Source organism: Cryptotermes secundus, unplaced genomic scaffold (genome assembly GCF_002891405.2).
Source record: "Cryptotermes secundus unplaced genomic scaffold, Csec_1.0 scaffold1792, whole genome shotgun sequence".
Classification (NCBI taxonomy): Eukaryota; Metazoa; Arthropoda; class Insecta; order Blattodea; family Kalotermitidae; genus Cryptotermes; species Cryptotermes secundus.
Window position 1 is genome coordinate 70,636 of NW_019718025.1, and position 13,021 is coordinate 83,656.

The following is a 13,021-nucleotide window of genomic DNA, read 5'->3' on the forward strand; positions in this document are numbered from 1 at the left end:
CTATAATTACTTGCTGTAACGAGCTGTGTATACCCCACTTTCTGAAAATGGTGGTTCTAACAATTTATATAGTAGGCCAGAGTACCTGGTTGTCAGAGGATTTCTTAGTATCCAAGAATACTGCAGCCATCGGCATATTGTGTGTGACGAGATCCGCTAGCTTCAAACATTGCAGTATCGTGCTGTTACGCGCACGTCAGGCAAACTGATTTTCGCTTGCCTGTATCTTTCTTCAGTGTGTCTATTGACCATTATTTAAAATATATATTTAAAAAATGCACGCAGAGGACAGGAGACTAATCGGACGTAAATTGTAGAGAATTTTCGGGCCCTTGCCAGGCTATGACATAGTTGAGATTTAGCTTCATTCCAAGAGGCAGGGAAGAGACAGATTGGAAACAGAGATCAAACAATTGCGTTATATGAAAAAGACATATTCTTGCAAGGTGCTTGAGACAATGATTTGTATTGGCATCATTGCCGAACAAGCAATGTTGGAAGGTGCTTAAGACAATAATTTGGAATGGCATCAATGCCGAACAAGACATATTGCAAGGTAGTTGAGATAATAATTTGCAATGTTATCAATGCTGAACAAGACATCTTCCAAGGTGGTTGAGATAATAATTTCGACTGGCATCAATGCCGAACATAACATCTTGCAAGGTGGTTGAGACAATAATTTGGAATGGCATCAATACCGAAAAAGACAACTTGCAGGGTGCTTGAGACAATAATTTGGAATGGCATCATTGCCGAATAAGACATCTTGCAAGGTGCTTGATATATTCATTTGGAATGGTATTATTGCCGCAGGCCTTTCATAATTACAGGGGGTCCTATATCTTTCAAAATGTCACATGGTTGAAATTATGTGAGGGATTTTTCGGCTGTATTAGGCAGAGTTTGAACTCGATCCTGAATCCGACTTAGATTGTCAGAATCACATACGAGTAATTCATGCGGCGTGGACTGGTTTACTAAGGGTTCCATCGCATTATCGAATCATATTTCGAATTTACATGGCATCGTCGGGTATATCATATGTCGTAAGTTGGTTTCACTGTGTTGCCCCATTGGAGGAATCTCCGGTTAAAATTAATAGAAAGTTAAATAAAAAAATGAATTCACATACTGTTATGAGTGAACCACATATATTTGCGACATAAACCTGAGAATTGCCATGTAAGTCTAAAATAAATAAAGGAATAAGTGAAATATGACACTGATACAAGGACCATAAAGTTATTCACAACATTTTCAGTGATAAATACCTCAGTATCAACATATATTCATATATCCAAATATCAATTCTTCATTAAATTATATATAATAAAAGGGAAAATTATTATTCCTATATATATAAGGTAGGTGAACCCTGGCTAAAATTGAATGAAGATTTTATTCACGCCAGATAATTTTTAATCAGTAATATGAATCCAAAATATACATATCATGTCAACAACACATATCAAAGAACCACGAACAATATATTAAAATTATGTACAACAAGCAACCCAAATAGTTGTCCAGATATTAATATTTTGTAATATTTTTGCAGAATAAGAACTATGTTAACTGAAATAATGAACTTTAATGCCTCATACTACATAATAATAATAATAATAATAATTATTATTATTATTATTATTATTATTCAATTCATTATTATTTATGTGCCGAGTCAACCGCACCGAGAACAATTACAGAAGGAGCACAGTATAGATAAAAGTATTTACATTATAGATAAACACATTAGGCCAGTAAGGAAGTAATACAATGATCAGTAACAAGACAAATTCATGCTCTCATAATGAATCGAGAAAGTCAGAAGAGAGCAATTAAATTTGGCAAGAATGTCTGTGGGAGTCATTTGAGCAAGCATGAATAGACAATATATGACTTGCAGAAAGAAAAATAGACTTCGGTACTCATTGCATGCTTTCACATTGAAGCTATTTTAAATTTGATGGCCATAATACTAAAAACATTTTGTACTAACAGCAAAACTAGCGCCTACGTAAACAAGGAACAGAGATTCTTGTGGTAACTTTCATACTACCATCTACTGGTCACTGCTGGTGAAGTGAGCGATAGTAGACTTGAAGCAGTCAAAGTTAATGATGTTCTTATTGGCAGCTGTGACACGCCATTCCACAGAATACAAGTTAGCCACCTCTGTCATCATAGTTTCCAGTAGAGTTGCAGATGAAGCACCGGTCGCTACCAAGCACTCAGAAGGGCACGCGTGTCAGAGCGCTTTGTATCACTGTACTGTTTGAAATATATGAAGACATTAGCTGATACCTGGAACTCAGATGCCGATCATAACCTGTTTGACGATGAACACTTACGTATATTACTGAGAATACTCCCGTGTTACCAGCATATACTGCAGCACTTATGTCTTCCTGTACTTGCTCAGCAACAAGGATTCTCTTCGAACATCATATACAATGATCAAGGAATCTAGGTCATCGTTCCCTGTTTCCAGCACAGTTTACACCTAAAGAATCTGTTTGACGATGAACACTGACATATACGAGTATTACTGAGAACACTCCAATATCACCAGCATGTACTGCAGCACTTATGTCTTCCTGTACTTGCTCGGCAACAAGGATATTCTTCTAATATCATGTACAATGATCAAGGAATGCAGGTCATGGAGAAGTATAATAGCCTCTCCCTCTCCCACACAGAAGTCTGAAAGCAAGATCATTGTTGATATAAGTCTCCTGAGCAACTTGCAGTCTACTTGCAGGCTACTTCAACACAAGCTGAAGATTAGTGAGATTGGATGGAATCCGTGAAACAGAAGTTCTTCCTAATATCCCCTGCACAAATATGAAAAAATTCCTTGGATTCCATCCATCTACTTGCTACATGCTACATCATGCCTTCAAAATAAGTCATCAGGAACGCGCAATTTAAGAGCGGGGCACAGGACCAGAAAGGGCAGAGACTGAACTTTGGAGATTGCGATTAATCTGAAAGGTATCTCGTTAAGATTTTATCTAATATACTCGTATTTGTTATATATATATAGTGACGTATTTGCACTATGCAGGACACTCGCTCCCCCGCCAGCGGTTACGTAACACCTTCGGAGCCTTGCCTCTGCTACGGTAATAGGCCAGTCAATACCCCGCCCCCTCCCGCGGTGACGTTACCAAGGGATGCCGCGGTTGCTACATAGCAGTAAACAACCCTCCACAGTGTTGCTAGGCAGGCGGTAAACATGACGTCACGCAACAGGTGAGCCGTGCAACGACTGTTGCTAGAAAATCGGTAAACACGACGGTACTAAACAGCGGTACCTATTACATAACTGTTTTCTGTGTTGTCCGTGCCGAGGTTAAATAAGCAGCAGCGAACACTATTTAGTAGTTAGTTAGTAGTGTGAGAAGCAGATCTTTGGTTCACAAGAGAAGTAATTGGGAATGTGTAATACAGTGACACTTGTACAGGGTTGGCCAGACTTAATTAGGCAGTTTTTGATTAGATGTTATTTCTATTGATAAATGTTAACAATTGCAATGGTTACAAAAACGGAATCGCACACACATAAGTCATCGATTTTCAAGATGCTGGTCAACCTAGGCACCATTTAAGTCAACAAAGGCTTGCAGACGGAAAGCAACATTTTCACACGCCTTTCTACACATATTGACCGGAAATTTATTGAACTCGTGAGCAATCACCTCACGCAGTTGTTTCACACTGTCAATGGGATTAGCGTACACCTTGTCTGTGAGGTAACCTCGAAGGAAAAAGTCTGGTTGGGTGATGTCGGGTGATCGGGCTGGCCACTCCACAGGTCCTCGACTGCCAATCCAGCGTTGAGGAAAAACTTGATGCAAGAACGCCCGAACAATATTGGCGAAGTGCGGTGGGGCACCATCTTGCTGCCACCACAGTTCATCAAAGTTCTCTCTCCTCTGAAGTTCTGGGATGACACTTTCCCTCAGCAACTTTAGGTAGGTTTCCCCCGTGATGCAACATTCAAAGAAGAACGGGCCAATCAGTCCTTCGTACGTCACGCCGCCCCACACCATTACTCCCGGGGACTGGAAATCGTATTCAATGGTGGCACTGGGGTTCTCTGGCCGCCAAAACTCGCAGTTGTGTCTGTTGACCGATTATGATGTGTGAAATTTGGCCTCATCAGTCCAGACAATATTCCGGATAAGGTCAGGGTTCACCTGAAACTTGGTCAGCACCAACTCGGCGAACTCAAGTCGCCTGTCGAAGTCGTCCTCGTTAAGAACATGAATAATCCGTGGATGGTATGACGTCAGCTTCATGTCACTCAAAACTCTCCGCAAAATTATCCTCGAAATATCCAGTAGGGCCGACAAACGGCGGGTAGACTTCGATTTCTGAGGAGATGATGCCAGTTCCTCAGAAACACGTGCTTGTGTGTCAGTAGTTCGGAGAGTTCTCGGGTGACCAGGATGCTTGGGATACAAAGCACTGACAGTTTCATCACACTGCGTGTTTATTCGGACGATTGTGTCCCTGTGTCTGCTGGCGGTCCAAACTTTTCCAACATCCTGCGCTGGACTTCTGATACATTGTTAGTAACTGAGAAAAGGCGCACACATTTTACACGCTGCTCGATAGACAACCGTCTACCGGCCATGACGTTTCCTCTATGCGCACTAAGCAGGCAGAATATTGACCTGGTTCACAGCATACCTTATGATGCTGCCATCTATCGACAACAGAAGGTACTTTCCCATTATCCCGCGTGTTGTTGGATTGGTTAGTTATTCATGATCAAAAACTGCATAATTGAGTCTGGTCCAACCTGCATAGCTCCCACGTAATTAATACGTGAAGACTTCTGAATAGAGATTGAATAGAATATTATGTAGGGTTTGTAAAGTGTGTAAACCCGTAACAGTGTGAAAATTTATTGTAGCCAAGACTTGTAGGTTGTTAAATAAACCAATTAACTATTTGAACGGCGTCTTCAGTAGCAAAACACGTTACAATCATCATCATCATCAGTAATCTGTCAAGACGACAGGTCCACAATCACTTCCAAAACAATTCCTCCACTTAATGCGATCTAGAGCTTTCGTTACAATACTATTCTTAATTATTTGTGTACTCTGAAGTTCGTCATTCCTAACTAAGTTTTGTGTGAACACTTATTACACTTTTCTGCTCAAATTTCGTACAAATTGACGATAAGTGCGAAGGTGGATGCATTTTGTAAAACAGAAGCCATTCCTAATATTGCATGCACAAAAACTAGTAATTATTTTGGACTGTATCTTCATGACGCCACACGATGCTTTCGAAAGAGTAAATCATCGAGGCACTGTTTAAACTCGACCATGAAGGTTTGGAGACAATGCTTGGAACTTTCAATTAATCTAAAAGATATGAGATGAATATTTCGAACTCATACATTTTATAGATATTTAGTATATTTTTAATTAATCCTCTGCTGTCAATGGCCTCGTGATTTATTTATAATAGAGCACACATTTCATGTGAACACTTACTCAAATTTTCTGTTCGAATTTCACATCTATCAAATTTAAGTCATTTCCAAATTAATTTTGTGCAAATAACAAATTTACTTCCCAAGAAAGAGATCCTTATCCAAAGATTCAAAATTATCTAAAACCTATTACATAACTGTTTTCAGTAACCTGCGTGTATATAAGATACACTTACTTAAATTACAACCCACACTTTTGCGTATTAGTTACAATGAGTTAATGACAATAATGCAGGATTAGAGAGGAATGATATCCACAACTATCCTACCTATGATTTTATTAGTGCACGTACCTTGGACGGTTCCTTCCCCTCATATTTCTTTTTCTAGGTTGCATTCTGCTTCTGCCTCTGCCTGCGGACATATCCTTCCTAAATGTAGACAGAAATAAACAAAGAGCTTTCTAATTTGTACAACAAGAATGAAAAAATCATTCTGAGGGGTCCTGATTTTCACCAATATTTACCAGCTTTAATATCTTATATTTAGCTGTCCCAGGAATTGCCAAATGCACGTAATATATAAATGGTCTCATTTCGTGCTTCTTGAGTTCGGCTCTTATCTGCACACAGTGGTCGGAAATTCAGTAGCTACATTTAGATTTAAGCAAAAATGTTGAGCCGTTATTTTTCGAGAACTTGTTTCTTCACACAATTTTGCTCAAAATCAGCTCTGTCTCTACGACTTGCCAAAATTATGCTTTTCTCTCCACTGAAATTCTTCAAGTAGCATGGAGACACGTTAAACCTGAGATACTGTTAGCTCTTTGAGGCTGTGCCAACCCGTGTATGCTGCTTGTGAATGGCAGCATAACTACCTAAATCTGTGTTGCAATTTCATGTATTTGCACAATATGTCTCATATATACCCACCTGCATAATATACGTGTACTGCTTCCAGACTTTCAAAAGGAATCAGTTTTGGCAAAAAGAGTAAGAAGCTGATGATAAATGGACACTGGATGAGTGCAGAAAAGTGGAAGGCCATCGAATATCTCATGAACAAAAATGGATGCTTGCCATCCAGTCAACCTCAAATACTCCCCTTAAGTGCGGGGCAGAATGGGAAGTACGAAAGCTGGGTGGTTACTTTAGATCATAAAGACATTATGCTGGAAAGCGCCCAGGTAATGCATCCTATATTTTATTAACAATAACATCAAATTGTTGTGATGAAAGGGTCTTGGTTATCTCCTTAATTTAAAGCTGAAATTTCATGTGAACACCGAGGAAAAACTTTCTGTTCCAAATTCATATCTCTTGAATTGTATATGTTTTTAGATTTATTCTAAAAATATGCCAACCTCAAAGCAAAAATTCAATGAGTGTTCAACAGTAATTTATTTCTCCCCAAAACGAATTTCTTCAGGGAATGTGTGATATTTTCTACAGATCTAGCACCACTATCTCTTTCTGGGTCCAACAGTTAAATGGAATTGCATTGCTTAATTCGGGCTGGACGACCAAGTGGTCGGAGTTCTTGTGCCGCACAAGGCAAAAATTTTCAATGGTCTATATATAAATCCACCCATACTTGTTTCATTATCCAGTGCTTAATTAGTTAAGTACAAGAAGAACTTTACCTGTCACAACCAAAATATTTACTCACCTGTTGCGTAGTTGTAAATGTGTGAAAGAAATAGGCAATAATCATTAATACTCGTAATTGTCTTGTCAGTTGTTAAAATATTCTCATGAATGCTGGGCTCTTCTTTCGGGACCTATAGGAAAATAAATACATAGGATCGAATATTTACAAGAAATTTTCCAATTTTCAATCTTAAAATTTATAGAAACGGGAAAAATAAAAACACTCGTTGCATCAATTTGTGCTTCTCACTTCATAGCTTTACCTACATTGGATGTAGTAAGAAGGAGATATATCTCACCAGATCTATTCTAATGATTTAGTGGCTGCATTTAAACGTGTTTTGTGTGTTCTACAATTGTTTGAGGTGTATGTCTGTCATTAAAGTAAATGTAGTTCCATCATGTGTCACATCTAATGTATCTGCACAATTTCTCCACATTTCTTAATTATTTGAGTCCTCTGAAATTCGTTATTATTAGTTAGTTAGTTAGTTATTTGGAGAGGGTGGGTGTCCCGATGCACTTAGACCAAGTATTGGCCCATTGTGCGTCACCCTTTACTATTCTACCAGTCTCTATACCCTACCGTTACTGGTGCGTGACTTCAGTCCCGACTCAGTCAGCGAGTTCGGCCTGTACTGGCTCAGCGGTATCTAGATGCTTCTCCCATCTACCAGAGGCGTTAGAAACTACTGTTGGGCGGGAAGTGTCCTGAATTTGGCACAGAGGTCTCCTTGAGACATGGGGTCCTTTTACGGTACCCACGGCTTAAAGTCCCTCCCGGAGGACTTGTTCCCTGAATTTTCCGCCCTTAAAAATTCCACGACCTCCGCCGGGTTTGAACCCACGTACCTTGAGTCATGAGCTGGGAACGTTACCCCTAGACTACGGAGGCCGCTTCGGTATTCTTAACTAAGTTCACAAGAGAAGTTTTGTATGAACACTTATTAAACATTTCTACACAAATTTAGTACAAATTGACGATAAATGCGAAGGCGGATGCTTTTGTAACGCAGAAATCATTCCTAATATTTCACGCACCAAAGTTTGTAACTTTTTGGACTATATATTCATAACGCCACATGATGTTGTCGAAAGAGTAAATTATGGAGGCACTGTTTAAAGGTGAACATGAATGTTTGGAGACAATATTAGGAACTAAAATATAGCCTGAAGGGTGTGTGCTGAATATTTCGAAATTATGCATTTTATATAAAATTATATTATTTTTATGAATTATGTAATATATGCGTTCAATATTTACGTAAGGTCCCACATTTCACGCGAACGCTTAAACAAACATTACCGCTGGAATTTCATATTTATCCAAATTAAGTCGTTTCCAAATTTATTATATGAAAATAGCACAATATGATTCCAAAGAGAGATACGTATGCGAAAGATTAAAAATTTGTCATCGTCTGTTGTAATATACTTATACATAATTTATATGTACTTATATTACATCCCAGAATACTGCATATTAATTACATTGTGTTGATGACAAGAAGAAATAAACCAATGCAGTACTAGAGAGGCATCCCATTCACAATTATCATACCTTTGATTTGATCAATACAGGTATCTTGGAAGGCTTCGCCCCTTTCCAGTCCCTCTTCTTTTTTGTTTGCTGCTCCTGCCTGCCCGCTTGTCCTTCCAAGACCTAGAGATAAAGAAGACAGCGCTATAATTTCATTGATTCATTCATCAGTAATCTGTCAGAAGACAGGTCCACAGTCTCTTCCAAAACAGGTCCTCCACTTAATGCGATCTCAAACTTTCTCCTTCAATTAAAATATCCTCTTCTGTCCCCAAGGTCATCCAGCATCTTCTTACGTCTTCTTCCTCGTCTTTTGGGCACTTCTATCCGCCCCTCCGATTTGTCTTATCATGGGATCTCTGTTTTTGTATAGGGACTACACAGGAAAAGTGATAATGTGGTAGTTTTTCCATTTGCTTTCCACATCGCAGTACAACAGCCGTTCAAACCACTCTGGTCACGTCTTTTGCTATACGCACTTGAACCATCTGGAGCATCATTTGCTCTGTGCTTCAAGTCGCTGCTGATGACGCTGCTTCCGGCATCAATTTCCGGCTCTAATTTATAGAGCACGAATGGAAAAATCATAATATAAGTTTCTGCTAAGACAGTTTCTTCAAAATTTTATACTTAATAGTTCATAATTGGCATTCCCGGCAAAAGCCAAATGCACGTAACACATAAATGACCTCATTTCATGATTCTTGATGTGGTTCTTTCCCGCATCTAGTTGTAGGAAATTCAGTAACTATAGTTAAACTTTAAGATAAAATGGTGAGCCGTAACTTGCCCAGAACGAGGTTCCACACACACTGTTTGTTCAAAATTAGCTCTGCCTACACGGCTTACTATCAGTTATATTTTGTTGACGACAATATGAAATAAACTAATGCTGGATTAGTGAGGTATTCCTATTACAAATATCCTACCTTTGATTTGATCAATACAGGTATCTTGGAAGGCTTCGACCCCTTCCAATCCCTCTTGGGTGTTGCTTGCTGCTCCTGCCTGCGGCATTGTCCTTCCGAGACCTAGAGATAAAAAAACACAGATCTCGAATGTAAAAACCATAATGTGGGTTTATACTAAGAGATTTTCCTCAATAAATTCCTCTTCTAATAGTTCATATATAGCAGTCCCGTCAAAAGCCAACACGTAACACATAAATGGCCTCATTTCATGTATCTTGATTTGGGCTCTTACACACATTCAGTTGTCGGAAATTTAGTAGCTACAGTTCATCTTTAAGCTAAAATGTGGAGCCGTAATTTGCCGAGAACTAGGTTCCACACACACTGTTTGCTCAAAATCAGCTCTGCCTCCACGACTTGCCGAAAATATACTTTGCTCTCTACTGAAATTCTGCAAATACTGTGAAGACACGTCACACCGCAGATACTGTTACCTCTTGGAGGCTGCGCCAACCCGTGTGTGGTGCATATTGATGGGAGCATAAATACCGAAATATTTTTCGAACTTCATGTATTTGCACGATACGAGTATATCTCTTGTATATCCACCTGCGTAATATATGTGAACTGCTTCCAGACTTTCAAAAATGAATCATTTTTTGGCAAAAAAGAAAAGGAAGCTGATGGTAAACGTGCAGTAGCTGTGTGCAGTAAAGTGGGAGGCCATCGAATATCCCACGAAAAACGAGATGTTTACCTTGGAGTCAGCCTCAAATACGCCACGTAAGTGTGGGGCAGAATGGGAAGTACAAAACTGGGTGGTTACGTTAAATTATAAAGATATTCTGCTGGAAAGGCCCCAAATAACTCATTCTATATTTTAGTAAAATTAACATGATACTTGTTGCAAAAAAAGGGGTATTTGTTATCTCCGTAAGATAAATATTTCTGGAATTTTATACATTTTTCGATTTATTGTAAAAATATGCCAACCTAAAAGCAAAAATTAAACGAGTGTTCGACTGTACTTTTAATTCTTTCCAATAAAGAGTTTATTCAGTGAATGTATTGTCACGTATTGGGTGTATAACGCGACAAATAACTTCACGCCGTGTTTGATATAGCGAATTTTATTTCACATTCGCTCTTACAATCACACTGTTAACAATCTGACAATTACTGCCATCGGCAGTATCACAAATACTACACTGCAAATGCCAGAATACAACTGACTGTTTGCTGGCTAACTCGGAACTCTCTCGGAACTAACTCGTAGGTAGCTGCCTTGAGAACTAACTGTGAATAGCCTTCGCTGCTCCTTATGTAGCCTCGTTCCGGACAACACAGAATACGGCCACGTAATAGGCACCCTTGTTGCCTGGCGCCGTGTTGCTAGCAACGCTGTCCGGAGTTGTTTACTGCTGCCTAGTAACCGCGGTATCCCGTGGTGACGTCACAGCCGTTGACTCGCGTTGCATAGCTACCAGGATGCTGGGACTCGGCTAACTTCGGCTCTGCTCGGCGCGTCGCGGCTGGCGAGGGGGAGGGGAGGGAGAATGTTGACCTGCCTATTACCATTGCGCAACACGTCACAGTATTTTTTTTTTCCACAGATTTAACACTAATGTAATAATCTAACTAATATACCCGTACGATTAGAGTGGACTCCCTTCCATAATCCTCTTACCTTTGATTTGACCAATACAGGTATCTTGGAAGACTTCTTGAAGTTGTTCTCGTTGTTTCTTGAATTTTTCTCCTGCCTGCGAACTTGTACATCCGAAATCTAGACAGAAATAAACACCGAGCTCTCTAATCTGTACATAACGCGGGGCTGTAAAATCTATATAAATAAAAACATAAGTGTTGGTTTGGCTCTACTCGAAGATCTCCGAAAGTTCTTCCCCGATTGCTTCGAAATTTTGACACAACGTTGCATTCGAACACGCTTGTGTTTTTATATGCCTATTATGTAGATGTCACACCCGTGACAGGTAAAAACAGGTAAAAGTATTAATTGTATTAAATATTAATGTACTGTAACGTGTTATACGTCGTCCATCGAATACCAACAGATCCTTGCCTAGGAAGAACCGTGGCAACGAACTGTTGAAACAGCGGGTCGTTGCCTTGGAATAACAGTCGCAACGAACTGTTGAAACAACACATCGTTGCCTTGGAAAAACCGTGGCAAAGAACTGTTGAAACAACGGAAATAATGCATTTCTGCGGCAACGAGCACAGAACACGTGAAATGGAACCTTGGGGGGAAAGTGCTCTCTATTGCGTCCGAAACCGGGTTATAATAGTCCAGCTCCGAAGAAATTTATTGTGGTACTGGACGTGATAATAATTGTGCTCTCTGCTGTAAAACTGAGGTTTCAATAACTTATTCGCTGAATCCGAGATGTGCGTGGAAGTTATTTCGTAAGTATAGTTTATTGTTCATTGTTTTTCTTTTCGTTTTCTAAGAACAAGCTGTAACCGAACCATTGAAATCCTTCCCCCCCTCTTTTTATTTCAGTAGTTTACGTATAAAGTAGAATTGTAAGAATTACTAAGAAACAGGAAGACACAGTCAGAACAAACAGATAGTCCGAACTTGCGCGGACAAAGACATCTGTTAGTTCTTGCTTCCAAGCATCTGGGGTTGTTTCGAAAAGGGCAGAAATAATACTTCATGGAACCCCCACTGAGTTTCTTTAGAAATTTAGAAGTTGACTTACGGCGGCGAGCCACTTTGAAATTTCGAGACGTGACATTCGCCACCCGTCATAAGTCAACAGTGGGAGGGCCAGGGTTTCATTAGCGACCCTCCTAAGTTATATCTCTGTCACTTTCGCTGTTTGGGATTTTAGGCCGAAACTGCTTCTAAAACAATCGGTCATTGGCCGGAACCAAAATTAAGCCAACTCCTCTTATTTGAATCCACCTATCCGGGAATTTAGGAGGAGAAGAGAGGAGGCGGATACAATTAAGTTAGGACCTCTGGCTCGGCAGAGAGTCCAGTTTAAGATTAAAGAGTCCGCTAAAAAACTTTCGAACGTGGCGGAGGTAAACCCCGCGAATATACTTGCGCGTTAAACTAAATAATTTGAGCAAGTACAGCACCGGCGGCTTGGAAGCCGAGACTAGGCCTTATAGTGTAGATTTTTGACTCCGAGTGACTGTGTAAAACAATAAAGTGTTCCAGTGCAAAGTGCATTGTGTTGGTCAGAAGTGCTTCACCCTCCTTGTCCGAGCCTGACCCTTAGACGACCTGAGGAGAGAACTCATCGCCAGGAGCTAGCCAAACCCATCGCCAGCTTCCATCCCACTCACACCTTCCCTCCTTTAAAATGAATCACAAAGAGCACCTAGCTGTTTGCTGGCGCCCATAATATCAGGTTCTATGTTGAAATTCCAAACCCGTAATCAGCAACGGAAGGAGGAAGCGGTGGAGCCGGAAGAAGCGGTGGAGCCT

General features: G+C 40.0%; 1 protein-coding gene across 1 annotated transcript in view; it reads right to left on the reverse strand.

The window, feature by feature from the left end:
* Positions 1–8,662: 8,662 nt before the first annotated feature.
* The window catches only part of LOC117283195 (adoMet-dependent rRNA methyltransferase SPB1-like), a 28,637-nt gene continuing 24,278 nt past the window's right edge, over positions 8,663–13,021 (reverse strand). Inside the window, exons 10-12 of the mRNA XM_033755874.1 lie at positions 11,246–11,344; positions 9,577–9,678; positions 8,663–8,770 (exon numbers count right to left, since the gene is read on the reverse strand). Coding sequence (XP_033611765.1) covers positions 8,663–8,770; positions 9,577–9,678; positions 11,246–11,344 — 309 coding nt within the window. The remainder of the gene's footprint in view (positions 8,771–9,576; positions 9,679–11,245; positions 11,345–13,021) is intronic.